At 42.3% G+C, this 23,017-nt stretch overlaps 1 protein-coding gene across 1 annotated transcript in view; it reads right to left on the bottom strand.

Annotated features, from left to right (window-relative positions):
- LOC149470067 (guanine nucleotide-binding protein subunit alpha-15-like) overlaps positions 1 to 23,017 on the bottom strand; it is a 114,364-nt gene that overhangs the window by 41,838 nt on the left and 49,509 nt on the right. Inside the window, exons 4-5 of the mRNA XM_089667132.1 lie at positions 17,453 to 17,581; positions 15,916 to 16,045 (exon numbers count right to left, since the gene is read on the bottom strand). Of these exons, the coding sequence (XP_089523258.1) occupies positions 15,916 to 16,045; positions 17,453 to 17,581 (259 nt within the window). The remainder of the gene's footprint in view (positions 1 to 15,915; positions 16,046 to 17,452; positions 17,582 to 23,017) is intronic.

Below are 23,017 nucleotides of genomic sequence, written 5' to 3'. Positions count from 1 at the left end.
ACAGTCATGGCCGAAATTGTTGGCACCCTTGATATTTTTCCTGAAAATCAAGTATTTCACACAAAAAAGGTATTGCATTAACACATGTTTTGCTATACACATGTTTATTCCCTTTGTATGTATTGGAACAAATATAAAACAGAGGCAGAAAAGCAAATATGACATAATGTCACACAAAACCCCAAAAATGGGCTGGACAAAAGTATTGGCACCCTTAACTTAATATTTGGTTGCACACCCTTTGGAAAACATAACTGAAATCAGTCGCTTCCTATAACCATCAATAAGCTTCTGACACCTCTCACCCGGAATTTTGGACCACTCTTCCTTTGCAAACAGCTCCAGGTCTCTCTTATTGGAAGGACACCTTTTCCCAACAGCAATTTTAAGATCTCTCCACAGGTGTTCAATGGGATTTAGATCTGGGCTCATTGCTGGCCACTTCAGAACTCTCCAGCGCTTCTTTGCCATCCATTTCTGAGTGCTTTTTGACGTATGTTTGGGGTCATTGTCCTGCTGGAAGACCCAGGATCTTGGACGCAAACCCAGCTTTCTGACACTGGGCCCTACAGTGCGACCCAAAATCCTTTGGTAATCCTCAGATTTCATGATGCCTTGCACACAGTCAAGGCACCCAGTGCCAGAGGCAGCAAAACAACCCCAAAACATCATTGAACCTCCACCATATTTTACCGTAGGTACTGTGTTTTGTTCTTTGTAGGCCTCATTCCGTTTTCGGTAAACAGTAGAATGATGTGCTTTACCGAAAAGCTCTATCTTGGTCTCATCTGTCCACAAGACGTTTTCCCAGAAGGCTTTTGGCTTACTCAAGTACATTTTGGCAAACTGTAGTCTTGCTTTTTTATGTCTCTGTGTCAGCAGTGGGGTCCTCCTGGGTCTCCTGCCATAGCGTTTCATTTCATTTAAATGTCGACGGATAGTTCGCGCTGACACTGATGCTCCCTGAGCCTGCAGGACAGCTTGAATGTCTTTGGAACATGTTTGGGGCTGCTTATCCACCATCCGGACTATTCTGCGTTGCAATCTTTCATCAATTTTCCTCATCCGTCCACGACCAGGGAGATTAGCTACAGTGCCATGGGTTGCAAACTTCTTGATAATGTTGCGCACTGTGGACAAAGGCAAATCTAGTTCTCTGGAGATGGACTTGTAACCTTGAGATTGTTGATATTTTGCCACAATTTTGGTTCTCAGGTCCTCAGACAGTTCTCGTCTCCTCTTTCTGTTGTCCATGCTTAGTGTGGCACAGACAGACACACAATGCAAAGGTTAAGTGAACGTCTCTCCTTTTTATCTGCTTTCAGGTGTGATTTCTATATTGCCCACACCTGTTACTTGCCCCAGGTGAGTTTACAGGAGCATCACATGCTTGTAACATTCTTATTTATCCGCAGTTGTGAAAGGGTGCCAATACTTTTGTCCAGCCCATTTTTGGAGGTTTGTGTGACATTATGTCGAATTTGCTTTCTTTCCTCCCTTTTTTTGTTTTGTCCCAATACACACAAAGGGAATAAACATGTGTATAGCAAAACATGTGTTAATGCAATACGTTTCGTGAGAAATACATGATTTCCTGGAGAAATATCAAGGGTGCCAACAATTTCGGCCATGACTGTATATGAGAAAAAATCCAGTGACCACTTTTGGGGCATTCCATTTACGAGAATGTGAGGCTTGAAGCTTGCTGAGGTGTGAGAGGAAGAGAGCTGGAACCATCCATCTGGGATCTGCCATCTTTTAAATGCTGATTTAGACCTTTTGAGTTGTGGGGTCAGGGCTGGCGCCACCACAGGGCAGCTCAGGCAGCTGCCTGAGGGTGCTAGGATGGGGTTGGGGGAGTAGTAAATCCTATACCTCATGCATTAGCTGGGACCTTGAAGTGAATGCAGGCTGAATCCTGCTGGAGCAGTGACTTGCCTGGCAGGGGCACGCTAGTGTGGGCACACCGCCCCCAACATTTCCGGGGTGTTTGATGTCTCAATCTTAGCAATCTCAGCTCTGCATGGCAGCCGGCATCTCTCCCCGCCAACTGCCTTTCACACTGGCGCATGGCAGACAATGCAAAGAGAAGTGAAGTCACAGCCTCCTCCTACTTGGCGCTGATGTTTTCCTGTACATAGACAGGAGAAGGACCCGGGGAGGAGGAGGATCACCACTCTGCATGTACCATGCTAATCTAAAGTCTGTGAATATATAGATGACACTATAGATGACACTTGGGGGAACACAAGGAAGGGGGGGAGGGGTTGCAAGCTGCCAAAAATTAATACTTGCAGTGATTTGGGGGTGTGGAAGGGTGGGTAACAGGAAATTGTATGTGCTAGAGGGCGCTTTGGGAGGAAAGAGAACTTGTGCTAGAAGGGGGGATGTATATTAAATCTGAGCAACCCCCGCAGCACAGTTGCTCTCTCTTCCCAAAGCACCCCTTAGCTCATCCAGTATCCCCTTACCCACCCTCCCTCACCCCCAAATCAAAGAAATGCTGGCTGCTACACAGGGGACGATCTTGGAAACCCTGCTAGAGTTGCTGGGCAATCGCCCCAGGTGTCCACACTAGTGCTCCCCTGACAGGCAAGTTAAGGGAGCCAGGTGGAAGAACTTTTTTCAGCAATGGGTTCCAGGACTGGTTCACACCATGAATCGCACAGAAACACACTGTAGTACATTTGCAACCTGTGTTTGGGGTGTCATTAAGCGAACGTTGACATCCACTGCAGATCGCAACTGCAAAGCGTTGAGTATGTGGTGCGAGAAATGCACATGGAATGTGAGTTTCCGGCACTGCGTGCTGGTGTAAACTGGACTTTAGCCTACAAAAAGCAGGACAGTTGGAAAGTATTTTTGGGTGATTTGTATTATGGAGAGGGGAGAGGATCTGTGTTTGGGAGGGAGGTTTCGTACTGGGAAGGTGGATTTGGGTGGGTGGATTTATGACAGAACTGTGGAGCGGACTTGTGCTGGTCTGGGGGATTTGGGGAAAAGAGAATTTGTGCTGGGAAGGATGAGGCTTTGACCCAGGATGGGGGCAAGGTTGTGCTGGAGTGGAGGACTTGGGGGAGAGGATCTGTGCTAGAAGTGGGGAGAGGATTTTAGCTGGGAAGGAGGACCTGGGGGGATTTGAAGAGGGGAAAGAAGGGTTTGTCCTGGGATGGGGGTGAGGTTGTCCTGGGAAGGGGAATTTGTGGCAAATGATTTGTACTAGAAATGGTAAACAGATTTACACTGGGGGGACGATCTGTGCTAGAAGAGCGATTAGGGAGAGGGATTATGCTTGAAGGGGGGGACAGAATTTTTGCTGGGAGAAGAAATTTGGGGGGGATTTGTTGTGCTGGAAAGGTAGATTAAGAGGGAAAGAGGATTTGCACTGGGGGGATTTGGAGAGGGGGAATTTAGTGTCTCTTCAACACAGCTCAAATTTTCATTGCTGTGTGATGTCCTTCGCACTGCACCCCATCACATTATGAGCGCAAAGAGAAGGATGTACCTGTGAGGCTGTAGACAGTGGCGGTGGGGGGTTGTAGTCAGGATTTGTTACTTTCTCACCTTTATTTAATTTGATTGATTCATTTGTATTGGATCACCATATAATGTAATTGATCACTTGTCATTTTTATATTAAAAGACTGGTAAGCCTAAAGCAAACAAAAAGTTATTTTACTTGGAAAAATTGCTAATTACACACACAATTATCTATGTAAATTAGTAAGATTTGTCAGATGTTTAATTTTGCTCTAAAATATAGTTTTAAAATAGAAATAATATTTTCTGTGTGACCAGACAGGAAATAGCCACACGATTCAGAAAAGCATTCACTGCTCCAATCTTCAATATTCCCATCAGCTACGCTGGGTACTGGCCATAGGAGCCCATCCTCACTCCCTGTAAACACTGTGCAGCAAACAGAAATGCTGCATACTAATGATGCCACCTTGCTCTACAAGCTTTATTTAAACATAGAACCCATGCTGCCATTCCCTTCCTGGAAACAGCCAATTCAAGATTTCACCCTTACAAGCTTAGCCCTGCAATATACATGGTGAAACAAGTCGTCAAAGGGTGGTTTCCTGACAGGGACCAGTAGCCAGTGTTTGTATGAATAAGGCATGACAGAATGAAATGACATCATAGGAATTTTGCTTTTCTTATTCCTTTAATAGAAATCAGTTGTGATTTCGAAGACATAATCCCTATAGAACAGGGGTAGGCAACCTTAAAGAGATGGAGATTTACCTAAACAACAAGAGAGAAGTCAAAGATCACCAGCACATTGTCGCCCAGTGTCACCTCTTCACACCTGATTTAAACCTCTAATTTCCTTACTGCATGTGCATTGCAAGGCAATAATGCGTTTAAATCAGGTTGTGAGGAGGCAATATATTATCTTCTCATTACCAGTCAAACATACTGTCAAGCACATTCGGATTGCTTTTCGGAGGAACAGCAGTGCCTGCTTCACTTGTGAATGAGCCCTTAGATGCATTCAGCAGCAGCACCCTTAGGGCTGGTTCACAGGAGTTTTGTGCGCTTTCAGAAAGTGCACCAAACCCTCAACTGGTCTTTGCCCATAGATGGCTGACCCTCCTGGAAGATGTTGCAGCGGTGTACTTGGAGGCGGCTATAGTTAGCTCCTATGAGGTACTGTCTCATCTGGTAGTTCGGGGAGGTAGGGCCCCCTATTCCCTCACAGCATTCTACTGTCAGGGAATGAGAGGTAACTAGAATCTGGAGGCATAATATCCCCTCATACACCATTATGGAGGAACCCTCAGTTACCCCATTTTTATATTTACCCTGATCCCATTGTGTGGACCAAATGTGGAGTTAAAAAGGTTGGGGATGTAGAGTGAAAAGGGTTGCTACTCCAGTTTGATACCATGAAATCCAGGCACCAATTACCCAAATCGCATTCATTTAGGTACTGTCAGCTCTGCCATGCTTACCTTGCCCAATTTGTCTCCTCTGGGATCACCATCCGAGCTGGGGATTTGGAGGCCTTGTTCCGAGATGACACTTTGTCCAAGACATTATCCAATATACAAGGGGCATTCCAGTCAAACCGCGACGTTTCATTTTATAGGTATAAAAAGGGACACTAGCGTGGTGGTACTATTATTATTATATAGGCTTTATATAGCGCCAACAGTTTGCTCAGCGCTTTACAATATAAGGGGAGACAATACTGCAACGATACAGTTCAATACAAGAGGGCTTACTACACGCAGTAGTAAGTGGCAAGTGCGTCCTATTACTGATAGGCAGCACACATGTTGCAGGCCAGTCCAGAGACCGTTAATCAAAATGGCAGACAATAGTGATAGTTTGTGCATGGAACAGCGTGTGTTGATGAAGTTTCTTGTGAACGAAGGAGTAAGACCCACTGATTTTCACAGAAGACTTCAAGCACAGCATGGTGATGAGATGCTCAGCTGTTTGAATGGTGCAAACGTTTCATAGATGGCCGTCAGTGATGATCCCAGCTGTGGTGGTTCCCAGCCCACAGCAGTCATTCCTGTGAACATTCAGCACGTGGAATGCCTGATCCTGGATAATCGACACATACCTTGTCGTGAAATTGTGCAAAAGATGAATCTTTCCGTGGGAATGGTGAGCACAATCATTCACGAATGTCCTAGAATGGTTAAAGTGTACTAACAAATCTTTCTATGCCAAGGCTTTCCAGGCATTAGTTAAATGCTGGTATACTTATATCAATCTAGTAGGAGAGTATGTTGAAAAATTAAATCTAGTTTCCACTCCTCGAAATTTGTTCTTTTATTATATAAACTCAAAAGTTACGGTTTGACATGAACGCCCCTCGTATATTAACAATTGTTTATGGATACAAGCAAGGTTCTCATGCCTTGTAGGAATGCCTATTTGGTTGAGTTCCCTCAGTTGGATGGTGATAACTGGAACAATCTCTGGGTGGTCCCTTTCACTAGATTGGTGTTTGCTTGAGACCATATTATTCAATTTAAGTTCCTGCATAGAATACATTTCACTCCAGCCAGATTGGTTAGGATCTTTCCTTCTTACTCATCCAGATGTCAACCAGATTGGTTGGGATCTTCCCTTCTTACTCATCCAGATGTCAGCCAGATTGGTTAGGATCTTCATTTCTTACTCATCCAAATGTTAGTGATGTACCTCCTCCCAGGACAATTTTATACACATATTTTGGGAATGTACGGATATCCAGCAATACTGGTCAGAGGTAGTACAATGTATTATGTCAGTCACAGCAATATTTGTTTGCACCTCTATAGAAATATGTCTATTGGGCCTGGTGGATTCCTTTGCTGCCATAACAGTGATCCATACTTTACTCACAATATTGTTTTATTATGCCTGGAAACGTATTATTCTTTCATGGAAAAAGCCTACAGCCCCTTCCGTTCAAGCTTGGAAAGCACTAATTAATAAACCTTCTATAAGGCCAAATACACTAGCAGAGGTGTGCCACTCAACTTTGATAAGGTGTGCGGCAGGTGGGTAAATAATATGTCTACTGTATCTGATTGAGAGAAATGTATTCCAATATTTTCTTTGGTTTTGAGGAGATGACAGTTTTGTATTACATGTGGGGGCTGGTAAATGAAGATCTTTTGTTGAAGAGGTACTTTATATGCCATGAAGCTGTACTGGCTACTTAGTGCTGATGCTTGGTAATGTACTGTTTGTGTGGCCTGTTGTTCAGGCTGTAACTGTGGTTTTATATTTATTGTTAAAAGCAATAAAAAAGAAAAAAAGTGCAAAAAACCAGCAGGATATAATAGAAGTCTAGGGCTAAGTGCAGCAAACCACAGCACATCAGTATGAAAGCAGTCCTATACTAATATGCCCTGTGTATTGCGTCACACTGATCTGAAGATCTCTTCTTCACTGCTGCTGGCACCACTTTGGAGACCTCTAGCCGGGATAAGAGGTGGAGTGCAGTTTGTATTACTCCCCATGAAACCAAATTTATTTTAAACTAAATTAGAGGTTATGTCAAAGAGTGTTCTAGTCAAATTTTCTATTGAAATGCAGCATTAGAAATGTGCATTAGATTGTAAAATGTAACACTTGACAAGAGTAGACTGCATTTGACTTGTTTTACCTGCAGTTTAAATGCACCTTAGGGAATGCTACATCTGAAGAAATGCAGGACAAACAGTCTCTGATTGGCCATGTGCACTACTCAATTAAAGTCTACAGGTTTTTCCGACCTGTGTTTGACATGTGTTCTAACACAAGTTAAAGGCAGGAAAACCATACCTATTGACATGAGCCCTAAAACATTTTATTGCTATTTACCACTTGCCGTCCAGGATATGTATATCTGCTTTAAAAAAAACAATACCAAGACAGGGGTGGACTGACAACTCATGGGGCCCCCGGGCAATAGGGGATCATGGGGCCCCTGTGTCCTTGCCCAAACTCAAAAGAGCCTATGAAAAATGTACCAGGGGCATCTCATGGGGCCCCCTACTGACCCCGGGCCCTTGGGCAGTGCCCAAGTTTCCAAATGGTCAGTCCGCCCCTGTACCAAGATGATGCAGGCATCATCCCAGTATAACAACTCAAAGTCCAGCGACGTACAGATATGTTGCCTTTCCGCAAGTGGATATAAACGCCCTGCGCAGCAAGCCATCAGGTTGGCTGCCCTTAAAGGAGATGGAGGAACATCCGTTCCCCTGATCTTCTCTGTGATGAATGAAGCTGCCAGCGACAAGGATTTTGTTCCTTTTAGTTTCAGTGCTGTCTTTTCCTGACCATTACAGTCAGGGAAGCAGCTAATCAAACTAATAGACATGATGCCTCCATAAAGAGGACCTATCACTGCCCAGAGCTATCTCACGGGGCTTATTCACCACCTGTGAGAGCAATAAAGTTACATTTTAAAAAATGTAAGGAAATTTAAATTAAATAAATAAAAATAATTTTAAAAAATGTAATGCACCCCCATCCCCCCATGCTCATGCACAAATGCAAACACACATGTAAGTCTGGCACGCATACAGTATGTAAACAGTGATTGCACCACACATGTGAGGTATTGTTGTGAATGTCAAAGAGTGAACAAACATTCTAGCAACATAGCTCATATTTAACTCCAAACTGATAACCTGTGAAGGCTTTTAAAGCATTGCTTATAGACAATTTAAGTACTGTGGTAGGCATGCAGAATTTAAACTCTTGACATGTTTGTTGTTTTTACTGAACACAACATCATATTTTACAAAAAAAGGGGATTATAATGTGTTTGTGTGCACTAAAATTCATTTAAAGTGGAACTTCATTCTCTCAATCAACATTAACTATTTTTAATTCTTATGCTGGTACTATTAGTAAATGGATAAGAAAGTATATTATATTTACTTGTTTTAAACTTTTTTTACATTTCTTCAGTTACTTCCTGGTTTCCATGCCTAGGCAAATGATGTCATGCATCCCAGGATTTTAAAGTGTTACTAAACCTATGACTCTGCATTCACTATATCCAGTCTTCCACAGTACACAGAACTTGGAAATGCAATTATTTTTCTAAATATAAACTGCTAAATGCCTTTTTTCATCAGCAGTATATAGCAGTCTTGTGACTTCTATCAGTGTCCGGCCAAGCACTGGTTAATCTTGTAGGAGGAGTTGTCATTTTCCTCTGACTGTCCTATAAGGCTGCATGACCCCTGACCTAGAGCAGGCAGTGCTAATTGGCCCTGTGCTGATCCCTCCCTTGACCAAAAAAAAGCTCTCTAGCAATACAAACCAAACAGAGCATGCATGTGCAGACTTGCCACTGCTGCTCTGTATAATGGCAGATGGACTGGAGACAGTAAGAGAAGGGGAGGGTCAGAGAAGACGGGATCAAACAGCCTTTTTACAGAATGCAGAGGATTAACCCCTCAGGTTCCACAGTGAGTACAACAAGCATGCTTTACTGCATATACTGACTGACTGTACTTTTGTGGGTTTAGTAACACTTTAAATTGATCCACACCATTCCTGTTGCTATCTAATCTAACAGTATGTATCATTGGAGCTGTTATCAGTTCCTTAATGCTCCCTCTCTGATGCTGTAGCAATCTCTTAGGTTGTAAGCTCTAACTAGCAGAGCCCTTTAATTCCTTTTGTACGAAATTGTACTGTACCTGTAATATCTACCTTCATTTTCCAAAGCGCTGCACAAACTGTTGGCGCTATATAAATCCTGTATAATAATAATAATTTCTTGCATGGTTTCCTGTTGAACAATACCAGTTGAGTCTGCTCCCTTTTTAGATGTCATTGGAAAGATTTTTGTAAGGTGAGGGGAATTCTTTTAAACACTGACCCCATTCCTGTTTCTATCCCATTCCATCTAGCAGCAGGACAAAATTGGGAAGGATCATCATTTAGGATTAGGGCATAACTAATCCTGGCACTACAATTAACTGCTGGCTATGAAATAAAACATTTGGAGGAATTTTATTTTATATGTCCTCGCTAGAATTATTAATTTTTTAGTTTAATAGCTTGTTACCAGACTCTTTCCTCCCCCCTTTTATCTGTGTTTCCATCGCTGATAAAAAAAACTATAAGGGCTCTTATCCACATACTTTAAATATTTGCCACTTATATCAATAAGTGTTTGCAAACACTCTAACAAGAAATAGTACGTGCAGATCATCAGCCTTCTCAAATATTTTTTACACAGCAACTGTATCATCGTTTTGAACACCAAATTTGTTTCATAATGTCCAAAAGCGTACACACTGAGATCACTCTACCTGTTCCACCTTAGGTGATTTTTCACAAAATTTCCCATACATTTGTATGGTATATAACTAAAATGAAGAGATACAGTCTGTTACATTTGAATCTCAACCACCTTACCACCAGGCCAATTCTGACATTTCTGTCATACATATAAAATCAGCATTTTTTTGCAAGAACAGTTTTTTGGAAAAAATACACTTTAATGAATTTTAGTGCACACAAGCACAATATAATACCTAATTTTTTGATAAAATATAAAAGATAATGTTGCGCTGCTAAGTAAATAGATATCTAACATGCGACACTTTAAGGCTGCATTCACACTTGAGTGTTTTGTACCTTGAAGCTCGAAGTTCCAAAAAAGCTCAAACTTAAAAAAATCAATTGTCCTCTATGGTGCCTGTTCACACTTGATCGAGCGAACAGGCACCATAGGAACATTTGATTTTTTAAGTTATTATTATTATTATACAGTATTTATATAGCGCCAAAAGTTTGCTCAGCGCTGTACATTACAATGGGAGACAATACATGAGACAGTACAATAACAATACAATACATGAGGTGTTCGAGGGCCCTGCTCCTTGGAGCTTACAATCTAGGAGGGAGGGGATAGTGGTACAGAAGGAAATGGCTGTGGGGGACGGAGTGGTAGGAGGAGTGGAGGAGATCGGCAGTTAGGTGAGGGCAGGGTAAGCTTCCCTGAAGAGATGGGTTTTCAGGGTGCGCCTAAAGGTGAGGAGGGTAGGTGACAGTCTGATGGATTGGGGTAGTGAGTTCCAGAGGAAGGGGGAAGCCCTGGTGAAGTCCTGGAGCCGGGCATGGGAGGAGGAGACCAGGGAGCTAGAGAGTAGGAGGTCTTGTAAGGATCGGAGAGTACGTTTTGGGTGGAATATGGATATCAGGTCGGTGATGTAGTTTGGGGCAGTGTTATGAACAGCTTTGTACGTCAATGTTAGCAATTTGAATTTTATGCGTTGGGCAATCGGAAGCCAGTGGAGGGATTGGCAGAGGGGGGTGGCGGATACGGAGCGTTTGGTGAGGTGGATAAGTCTGGCCGCAGAGTTCAGGATAGACTGAAGCGGGGATAGCCTGTGACGAGGTAGGCCGGTGTGGAGGGAGTTACAGTAGTCAAGTCATGAGATAATAAGGGAGTGAATGAGTTGCGCTTAGTAGTTTCTGGGGTTAGGAACGAACGTATTTTGGAGATATTGCGGAGGTGGAGCCTGCATGAATTTGCCAGCAATTGGACATGGGGCTGGAAGGACAGATTGGAGTCTAGAGTGACACCTAGAACTTTGGCTTGCGAGGTAGGACTGATGGTGGTGTTGTTGGTCGTGATGGAGAGGTTGGGGGGGGCGCGGGCTGGGGGGAAAACTAGGAGCTCGGTTTTGGAAAGTTTGAGCTTTTTGGAGCTTGGAGCTTTGAGCTTCAAGCTACAAAATGCTCAAGTGTGAATGCAACCTTAGAGTTACACAGGAGGTCTGGTGCTAGACTTATTGCTCTTGCGTTGATGTTCATGGCAATACCTCACATGTGTGGTGCAATCACCTTTTACATGTGCGTGCAGGACTTGCGTATACATTCACATTTGCGTGTGAGCATAGAAGGATGGGGGCACGTTTAATTTTTTTTTACATAGTATTTATTTTATTTAAACCTTTTTGTTTTTTTTGCATTTTACTGTCCCTTTAATTTTTTAATTAACTTTATTGCTATTACAAGGGATGAACAACATATTTTGTGATAGTATTCAGCATGACAGGTCTTCTCTTTATGGAGAGATTTGGGGTCTTATATACCCTCTTCTTTCCTGAAAGCATTTGATCAAACTGATAACAGCTTGTAAACACCAAAAACAAATGCAAACGTGTCGCGCTCCACTAATAATTGTGAAATATACTCAATGGACTTATTCATAAACAATATAAAATTCAAAGTAATTCAAATAAATTATAAATTATAAATAGCATATTTGAGTCCAACTTTGATTTGCAGTCCTTCTGAAACTGCATGCTTATTTTAAACACAATCCGTGCTTATTTAGGTGTCTTCCTCTAGTGAAACATAAAAAAGTCCACAAAAAACTTTTACTTATGTGCTCCTTCACCAGTGTGCGTTCACCTGATTTATATGACCAAACCGTTAAGTGAGGTCAAAAACAGCTTGTGTCCCTTTAAATGGACTTGGAAATGAATGAATCAATTTCCCCCTGATGAAGCCATTCAATTTCCCCCTGATGGCTTGTGCTTAGGGTCATTGTCATGCAGGAAAGTCCAAGAGCATCCCATGCACAGTTTTCGTGCAGAATTGTCTGCCAATATTTTTTATAACATGCTGCATTCATCATGCCAACAATTTTTACAAGATTTCCCATATCTTTATAGCTCACACCCCCCAAAAACATCAGTGAGCCACTGCCATACTTCACAGCGGGGATGGTATTCTTGTCGCTCCAAACATATCGCTTATGGTTGTGACCATAAAGCTCTATTTTGAGAAAAAGAACAATATTTTGAACTTTTTGCTATAAGACATGTCCAGTAAAAAAATGTAAAAATCTAATTTTGTCATAACTTTCAGCCAAAATGTATTCTGCGACATGTCTTTGCTAAAACAAAATCCCCATACGTGTAAATTAATTGGTTTACGTGAAAGTTATAGCGTTTACAAATGGCGATATAGATACTGGATTTTAATTTTTTTCTGTATATTAATAGCGGCGATCATGGACTTATGGTGGCGATCAGCAACTTATGGCGGGACTGTGGGACTGCGGCTGACATTCTGACACTGGGGGGAACTGACTTGGGTCACTGACATCCCCAGTGACACCAATACAGTGATCAGTGCAAAAAAAAACCACTGACACTGTACTAATGGCACTGGGGAGGAAGGGATTACCTTTTTTTAGGCAATCAAAGGGTTAACTGTGTGAGGGGAGTGTTTTGCTAGTGGGCAGGGGGTGTGTGTTTCACTGTTGCATGCTGTCTGCTGTCCTGGAAAGCTAATCTCTGATATCCGGGACAGTGAGCTGGGAACTGACAGGGAGCAAAGCTGCATTGAAAACAATACAGCTGTGCTCTGTGCAAGAGTTTGCCAGCATTCGCCGGGACCCAGCGGGTAATGACCGTCCGGGACCCGGTGATTGACACCCGCGATCGACGGCGCGGGTAGGGCGGTTGCGCACCTCACGCCTGCTCCCTACCTGTTTTACAAAATTATGTTTTAAAACGTGATTCTGCACAGCGGTGCCGCCCTGCCGCAGTATATATACTGTGGCTGGTAGGCAAGTGGTTTTAAATAAAAGACAGTTTTTTGGCATGATCAGTCATATTTTCAATATCAATGCCAAAATTTAGTAATTTCTTCCAGGGTATGCAAACCTTTGAGCGCAACTGTATATCAAAAACCTTTTTCTTTCTATTTGGATGGAGAAGGGAACCCCTGTCAGTTTTTTTGGCATATGTGTCCTATTTATGTTGTAGACACAACAGGAAGTCAGGGGAAATATCTCCAGTGAGGAAGAGTCTCTTTTAGACAGTTGTCACTGGAAAGAGCATTGGGAAAGAGCATTGATAAATTTCTCCTGTGTTCTGGTCACAAAATTTTTGATTTTTCCTTACTTTCAGTCCCAAAAACAATGGTTACCGGAACAGAGACAATAAATATTTTGGAAGGGTCACAGACAGCAATAATAAACTGACAGTTTCACATCACCACTATCCAAAGATAAAAAGAAGAAATGTTTTCTCCTAGAAAGTTCACCTATATATTCACTAACAGCTGTAATTTGCAAACATTCACCAACATCTGTTTCTAAATGGTAAATAGAGTTCACTGTACTCTATAAACCTGTGCAAAACACACACGCGCCTTTATACGTATATGTGATGGCTAGTGCTCCTGGATCTCTCTCATCACCATCTCTACTGTGAGAGTCTGCTGCTGGGTGAAAAGACTGAATGTGAACAGAACCCTAAAAAAGGTACAAGTGCTGCCTGCTTGTGTGTGTTGGGGAACGCTTAAGGGAAGACCCTGTTAGCCGGGAACTGACCTGAGCTTAGTTAATAGCTTGGACCAGCAGATGTTTTGTTTTAAGAAGGACTGCAAATTTTGGAAAAAAACAATATTTTCTACTTTCTGTTATAAACATATCCAATAAGAAAAAAATCAAAAATCAAATGTTTTCATAACTTTAGGTCAAATGTATTCTGCTACATGTCTTTAGTAAATAAAATATCCCAATAAGTGTATATTAACAACTTGACGACCGGCCTATAGCTGAATGGCGGCTACAGCGCAGTCATCTAGTTCTGGGAAGGCATCATATGACGTCCTCCCAGAAAGCGCCCCCAGTGGGGCGTACCCGGCATTCTCTGTGATCACTGTGTTCTTTGGACACAGCTGATCCCATGACATGGTAAAGGGCTATTCACAGCGTCCTTTTACTACGTGATCAGCTGAGTCCAATGACACATCTGATCACAATGTAAATACAGTTGCTGGTTATCGGCTGCATTTTCCTCATGCTGTCACAGCATGAGGAGAGAGGAGAGCCGGTAATCGGCAACAGTATAATACACATCAGGACATCAGTGTAGCCCCAAGGGGACATTAGTGCAGCCCCAACAATGTCCATCAGTGTAGTCCCAGAAGTGTCTATTGGTGCAGTCCCACCAGTGTCCATCAATGCTGCCAGTTAGTGTCCATCAGTGCAGTCCTAACAGTATCCATCTATGCTGCCAGTCAGTGTCCATCAGTGCCGCCAGTCATTGTCCATCAGTCAGTGCCCATCAGTGCTGCCAGTCAGTGCCATCTATGAGTGCCCATCAGTGCTGCCAGTCAGTGCCACCCATCCATCAGTGACTTTCAGTGCCGCTCATCAGTGCCCATCAGTGCCGCCTATCAGTGCCCATCAGTGCCGCATATCAGTGCAGCCTCATCAATGCCTCCTCGTCAGTGATCATCAGTGCAACCTATCAGTGCCCATCAGTGCTGCCTATCAGTGCCGCCTCATTAGTGCTGCCTCATCAGTACCCATCAGTGCAGCTTATCAGTGCACATTAGTGCTGCATATCAGTGTCCATCAGTGCAGCCTCATCAGCGCACATCAGCATTACCTTTTATAACAGAAACTAAGAAAATAAATGTTTTTTTCACATTTTTAGTCTGTTTTTGTTTGTTTAGCAAAAAAAAAAAAACCCCAGTGGTGATTAAATACCACCAAAAGAAAGCTCTGCATGTCACAAACAAGTTCTAAACATTTCATTTGGGTACAGTGTTGCATGACCGCGCAATAGTTATTCAAAGTGTGACAGCGCTGAAAGCTGAAAATTGGCCCGGGCAGGAAGCGAGTGAAAGTGCCCAGTAGACAAGTGGGTAATGGGTTTGTGTGAAAGGTATAGTGTCTACAAATTATGGGATATATACTGGAATTTATGCAGCAATAGATGCTATACTTATAGTGAGACTGTGATACTGTGACAGGCAATCTGGCGCTAGCTGATGCTGGCTGGGAGGGACACTAACTGGCACTGACATCAGTAGTAATACTGTACACCGTCACTGTACTAAAGACACTGCCTGGGAAGAGGCTAGCATCTAGGGGCAATCAAAGGGTTAACTGTGTGCCTAACAATGTGTACTATGTGTAATATGTGCTGGTTTACTTTACTATCTGGCTGTTTTTTCTTCCTGGCTTTCCGGAAGAAGTAGCAGCCAGATCGCTGTTCACAGTACACAGAGTTCAGTATGTTTGAAAACACAGAACTCTGTGTGTGATTGGACAGCTGAAATCACTGGCTGAAATCAGCTGCCAAACTCTAGCCATGTCCAATCACAGCAAGGTTCGGCAGGGGGCGTGCACATGCACATGATCGTACCTGTACCTGCCGCCTGTTTGCAGTATATTTACAGTATACAGGATGGTGGGGTTAAAGAAACCCTTTGTTTCAGGTGTAAAATATTCTAAGTACACCATTGCGCTCAGGTGCCCTGTCTATTGTGTAGGCTGCATTTAGGCTTATTAAATGGACAGGTTTTAATGGACCTGCACCAATTTTTTCCTTCACACTGCCCTACAAAGCATAGATGGTTCACAGGTCAATTGGGGTGCCATTCAAAATGAATTATGCTACAATTAAACATTTTTACCTCGTCCTTCTTCTCTTCTAGCTGTTGGTCATATTCACTGAGAGATGCCAGGTAAATGAGAGCATTCACATTTTCAAAGCAGTGGATCCACTTCTTGCGCTCAGATTTCTGCCCCCCTACATCCACAATCCTGGAAAAAATTAGATAAGAAAAGTTTGCTTTAATAGAGAGGCTAAAGGCAAGTATGACTATAGGCAAAACTTTTTTTTCAGTTTTGGATAAAGCGGAGAAGGAGTCGTGCGGGAAACCTCCCTGCTGTCACAGTAGGAAAAGCCAGGGATTCAAAATCACCACGGCTTTCTTTCCTCTCAGTGCAAGGATGACAGTACAACTTTTGAATGTCAGCACCCTCACTGTGCTAACTAATGAGAAGCCATCTAGCCTGTACTGTCATCTCTGCAAGGAGAGGAGAGAAAGCCGCTTTACAGTTTTGGGGATTTGAAATAACAGCGGCTTTCTTTCCTCTCCTTGCAGAGATGACAGTATTGGCTAGATGGCTTCTGATTGGTCAGCACTGTCTCAGCACCCACCAGAACTCAGCAGCAGTAGTGGTCTCTGAGCCTTTTCTATGACTGGTAGTCTCCAAGCTGTCATCCCTGCGAGGAGAGGAGAGAAGAGAGAGCCGCTTTACAGGTCTGGGGATTTGAAACCCCTGTGGCTTTCTCTCCTCTCCTTGCAGGGATGACAGTATGGGCTAGATGGCTTCTGATTGGTCGGCACTGTCACAGCACCCACCAGAACTCAGCAGCAGTAGCGGTCTCTGAGCCTCTCCTGTGACTGGTCCACTACAAGTTGTCATCTCTGCAAGGAGAGGAGAGAAAGCCACTGGAATTTCAAATCCCCAGACCTGTGAAGCAGCTTTCTCTCCTCTCCTTGCAGAGGTGACAGTACGGGCTAGACGGCTTCTGACTGGTCAGCACCATGGCAGTGCTGACCAATCACAAGCCATACTGTCATCCCTGGACTGAGAGGAGAGAAAGCAGTGGGGATTTCAAATCCCTAGCTTTTCCTTCTGTGACAGCATTGGATTGGTGCAAGGAGGTTTCCTGCACCACTCCTGTGTGAACTCAGGCTATGAGAAGCCTGGGTTCTCAAAGTAGCAGTGGAGAAACCGCATGCGATTTGGACAGGAATCACATTGCCTTCCTGTTCAAATCCCATGCTATTCTTTGTGGTGCAATTTGCATCCATACAATTTGTATCAATGCAAATTGCACCGCAAAGTATCGCTACGCAGTATCAGCAAATACATGACCGAAAGTATCAGTACTTGTACGCGCCAATCAAAAATGGGTATCGGTGCATCCCTAATTTGCACATTTCGAGCATGGTGTTTTAAAATTTACACACATTAGAACATCATATAGTAGCTCAGTGCATGACATCAGAGAGGGATATGCATGGCTAATAAACAGAAAGTGTTCAAACAATCTTACTGCATTAATAGAACTTGGATTATGTATGACCTGTTATATATTTACAAATTTGAGATGTTGGCTAGACTAAACCAGCGTCATGTATATTCCTTGTTTCTCACCTAAGAGTAACATTGTCCACAGAGAAACAATACTCATTGATTCCTGTGGTTGGCATCCTGACTCTTACAATGTCTTCATTAGTTGGTAGATATCCATCCTCTGTGATCCGTTCCAGATTGGTCAAGTAGCTGCAAGACAGGAAGGCATTGTTAGTTGAGATAAGTGAGGCTTACATATCACGTTATGTAACCCTGTGATAAGGTTTAATGTATTCGATATCTGTAATCCATCCCAGTTTTATATTGTAAGTAAAAGGTATGGCACTGATGTTTTGTCACCTATGGAAAAACAACACCTGAGGTTGATTTACTAATGGCAAAGAGACTGTGCACCTTACAAGTGCAGTTGCACACTCTGCAAGCGCAGTTGCTCTAGAGCAGGGGTCTCCAAACTTTCTAAACAAAGGGCCAGTTTACTGTTCTTCAGAATTTAAGGCACTGGACGGTGACCAGCAGGAGTACAAATTGTCCTAATGTCAGTAGGAATAAACAGTGTATCGTTGGCATTAAGGGGAGGAATAATGCCCCATCATTGCTCTCAGTGGGTGGAATTATGCCCCATCGTCAGTGACAGTGGGAGGAAAGGTGCCCCATCATCAGTGTCAGAGGGAGAAACTCTGCCCCATTGTTGATGTCAGTAACAGGAATTATACCCCATTGTCAGTGTCAATGGGAGGAATACTGCCCCAAGGGCCAGATAAATGCAGGCAAAGGGCCTCATCTAGCCCTCGGGCTGCAGTTTGGAGACCACTGCTCTACAGCTTAGCAAATGAGGTAAAACGTCACTTCACAAAATAGCTAAACGCATGCAAGGAAAATTTAAAAAATAAACAGCATTTTCACTTGCACATAATTGGATAATGGAAGTCAGCAGAGCTTCCCCTTATTTACAAAGCTGTGGAGCAACTGCACTTGCAAAGGGCACATTCATTATTTTACCATTGACTGATAAAGAGTCTCTTTGTAAATCTTCAGCTTGTATGCATCTATATGATGGATCTGATTTTTAGATGCATTACACATAAAATGTCATGGTTGCATTTATTTTCGATTTCATAAAATGTTTTATTGTATATTTTATAATTGTTTTTTTTCAAAAATATTTTATATTTGACGCATAAGAACAATAAGTATAGCAATCTTTATGCTATGCATTGGGGTTGATTTACTACAACTGGAGCATGCAAAATCTGGTGCAGCTGTGCATGGTAGCTTCTCACATCAGCTTGTGCAATTAAGCATTGACAATAAAACCTGGAAGTTGATTGGTTTCTATGCAGAGCTGCACCAGATTTTGCATTCTCCAGTTTTAGGAAGTTAACCCCATTGTGTTTTGTTTACCCTGAATATGGAGGTTCAAATCCCTAAAACACGCTGGGGGAAACTTTCTAAAACAGGTGCACTCAGAATCTGGTGTGGCTGTGCATGGCAGCCAATCAGATTCTAACTTCAGCTTGTTCAATTAGGCTTTGACAATAAAACCTGGAAATTGATTGGTTTCTATGCAGAGCTGCACCAGATTTTGCATTCTCCAGTTTTAGGAAGTTAACCCCATTGTGTTTTGTTTACCCTGAATATGGAGGTTCAAATCCCTAACACATGCTGGGGGACACTTTCTAAAACTGGTGCACTCAGAATCTGGTGCAGCTGTGCATGGCAGCCAATCAGATTCTAACTTTAGCTCGTTCAATTAAGCTTTGAAAATGAAACCTGGAAGCCGATTGGTTTCTGTGCAGAGCTGCACCAGATTTTGCACCATGCAGTTTTAGTAAATTACCCCCTTTTGCTTTTACAAAATGTATTTTCAATAAAGTCTTCCTGTCCTACAACAGTTCAAAACTTTTTTTCTGCTAAGCCATTTAAGAGTTCACAGGTTAAGTCTTTTTATAATGTTTTATGTCACTCTTACTCCAATGTTACACTTGCAAAATTAAAAGGAGGTTTTTACAGTATTGGAGCTCTTTTTTCTCTTCTTTTCATGACAACGGAGAGTGTATCATTGACCTGGTTCCTGCATAAGTGATCCCCAGAGGGGATAAGGCGCATATTGACCCACTCAAATTGGGAGGTCCTGGGTTTCTGGTGAGTTCTCCTGACTGATGGTGGTGGCACATATGGATAGACTGTCACGCTGAATATTGTTATTGCAATTAGGATATACTGGATTTTTTATGGACACATTGATTTTTTATTTATGTGATTGTTTATAAATGCATTGATTTAAATTTAGTATAGATACATTGGGTATTGCACTTTATACCTTAAGGTAGCACTATATATTATATGGTTACAAAAATCTTCCAACACATATTCTGTTTCCCACAACTGGTGAGGGACTGTCACTGTTTACTGAGCATGGGTGATTGAATAATATTGTTTAGTATACTTTTTATTTGCGTGCTGCTGTTAAAAATTTCCCATCATCTCTGTGGACACCACTGTGTTCTTGTGACCAGAATAAATCACAACTGTAAAATGGACTTACACACAAGTTAGTGTAGACCAATATACAGTTTATATTGGAATCAAAGGTGACTTGGTCAAAAAATAAACTGCTATGCCTCAGGGTTGCCTGATATGAGTTTCAGATCTTGCCAAAGTCTGTTTTAAAACCAGACCCAATCTATTTGAAATCTGAAAGATTGTGGAGTTATTATTATTATTATTATTATTATTATACTACAGGATTTATATAGCGCCAACGGTTTGCTCAGTGCTTTACATTATAGTGGGAGACAATACAGTAACAATACAGTTCCATACAAGAGGGATTTGAGGGCCCTGCTCCTTGGAGCTTACAATCTAGGAGGGAGGGGCTAGTGGTACAAAAGGTAGTAACTGTGGGGGATGGACTGGTAGGAAGAGTAGAAGATTTCATTATTAGCTGAGGGCAGGGTAGGTTTCCTTGAAGAGATTTCAGAGGTTTTCAGAGAACGCCTAAAAGTGAGCAGAGTAGGTGATAGTCTGATAGATTGGGGTAGGGAGTTCCAGAGGATGGGGGATGCCCTGGAGAAGTCCTGGAGACGAGCATGGGAGGAGGAGATAAGGGAGCTAGAGAGTAGGAGGTCTTGCAAGGAGCGGAGAGTACGGTTTGGGTGATATTTAGAAATAAGATTGGATATGTAAATTGGGGTTGTGGATCACTTTGTATGTCATAGTTAGTGTTTTGAATTTTATCCATTGGGCAACTGGGAGCCAGTGGAGGGATTGGCAGAAAGGGTTGGCAGAAACAGAACGGTTAGTGAGGTAGATGAGTCTGGCAGCAGCATTCATGATGGACTGGAGTGGGGATAGCCTGTGATTCGGTAGGCCAATGAGGAGGGAGTTACAATAGTCGAGGCATGATATGACAAGGGAGTGAATAAGTTGTTTAGTGAGTTAAGAGCATCAGTCAGACTGTGATGAATTCGATAACACTGTATGCCTGCACATACACATAACACAACACAGAAGCAGCAAACACCACTTCGGCATAAGATACTAGAATAATAAGTAATTTCTATTGTAATTGTTTTAAAGTATATATATATATATTATTTTTTTTTTGTTTATTTAACCACTTCCCCTGCAGATGATTTTACCCCCCTTCCTGACTAGGCCATTTTTTGCTATACAGTACTGTGTTACTTTAACTGACAATTGCGCGGTCATGCGGTCAACGCTGCACCCAAATTAAATTTATGTCCTTTTTTCCCCACAAATAGAGCTTTCTATCGGTGGTATTTACTCACCTGTGCGTTTTTATTTTTTGTGCTATAAACCAAAAAAGGTTAACAATTTTGAGAAAAAACAATATTGTTTACTTTTTGCTATTAAACATGTCCAGTAAAAAACTTTTAAATATCAAATTTCGTCATAAATTTAGGCCCAAATGTATTCTGCTACATGTCTTTGCTAAAAAAAAATTTTTTATACTAGTAATTGCGGCGATCAGCAACTTATAGCTGGACTGCGGCAGGCATTCTGACACTGGGAGGGAACTGACTAACTGTCACTGACATCCCCAATGACACCAATACAGTGATCAGTGCTAATAAAAAGCACTGACACTGTACTAATGACACTGGGCAGGAAGAGGGTTAACATCTGGGGCGATCAAAGAGTTAACGGTGTGCTGTTTTACTGTGTGCTGTGTGTGTGCTTTACACTGTAAGCACACTGCTTTGTATGGCTCTGCTATGCAGACATACAAAGCAGTGTGCAGGAGTTGACAGGGGAGAGATCTGTATTGTTTACATACAGGTCTCTCCGCCGTTGGTGATACATGTAGATCGCCGTGTGCCGGTGGGAAATGATCGCCCGGTGATCGACAGGTGAGGCTGCCAATGGTGGCGTGGGTAGGGTGCGCGCGTCTTGTATGCTCCCGCTATCCAGAAATGCAAACTCATGTGTATATATACACATGATTGTGCACACCCCTACAGCCCTGTAGCAGTATTTCTGATATAGGGTGGCAGGAAAGAAGATAATATTGTTTAATACACTTTTTATTTGTGTGCTGCTAATGAAGATTTCCCATCACTTCCTGTCTGGATAAACTGTTATACCTCAGGGTTCAAAATAGTGACAGTCCACCATAATCAGATGAATGTACACATCAAGAAATGTCCATGATAATGAATATGCTTCACACAATAGGAGAAGAAGAGAAAGACCCGCTTATCCAACAGGGCTGAAGGGAGTGACACTCTAGGTTGATTCTAGTGACCACAGGTGAGCCCTTACAAGAACTGTTGGGCTCTCAATTTAATGAAAAGCCAAAAGCGCGTTAAAAGGATCAATCCCACAACATATTGATGCTGTATGGTGGTACTCCACTCTTATGGCTCCACTGTACCTTCACTCTCCATCATTAGCGGTATATAGAATACATAAAAACCAATAGTGCAGTACGTTCCAAAAGTAATAGCTTCATTAAAAAAAGTAATGCTCTTACAATAGGTAGATATCAAAACATCACAGAGCTGCAGTAATCCCAATACATGACAAATTCTGTCCGACGGCTGATCAGCGTGGTGACGTCATGTCAGGCTCTACCCAATGCGTTTCATCATAGGATTGAGGTCGTCAGGGGTGAGGCATTTTGATATCTACATATTGGAAGTGCATTACTTTTTTAACAAAGCTATTTCTTTCACACAAATAGAGTTTTCTTTTGGCAGTATTTGATTACCACTGTTTTTTTTAAATTATCATTATATATGTAGCACTACCCCCTTAAGGGCTCCTTAGTAATTTTTGGGTTCCATGTCAATCTGGAACTCTTGCTGAATGCCCAACCTCTGCAGACACCACTGTGTTCTTGTGACCAGAATAAATCACAACTGTAAAATGGACTTACACACAAGTTAGTGTAGACCAATATGAAGTTTGTATTGGAATCAAAGGTAACTTGGTCAAAAAGAAAAAAATGACACTAATATATGCAGAAAAATACAATTACTGTTGGCAATTGTGAGCAAAAGTAACGACATTCACAGTAAAGCAACAATAACTGTTAGCAGGCCTGCTTTCAGAAATAATCCACTGCCTCTAGTCTGAGGGGACTGCTGAATCCCCAGTCAG

Source organism: Staurois parvus, unplaced genomic scaffold (assembly GCF_062004578.1).
Source record: "Staurois parvus isolate SC_StPar_1 unplaced genomic scaffold, SC_StPar_1.0 ptg000053l, whole genome shotgun sequence".
NCBI lineage: Eukaryota > Metazoa > Chordata > Amphibia > Anura > Ranidae > Staurois > Staurois parvus.
Note: the sequence above shows the minus strand (reverse complement) of the source record. Positions and strands in the feature narration are given on the sequence as shown.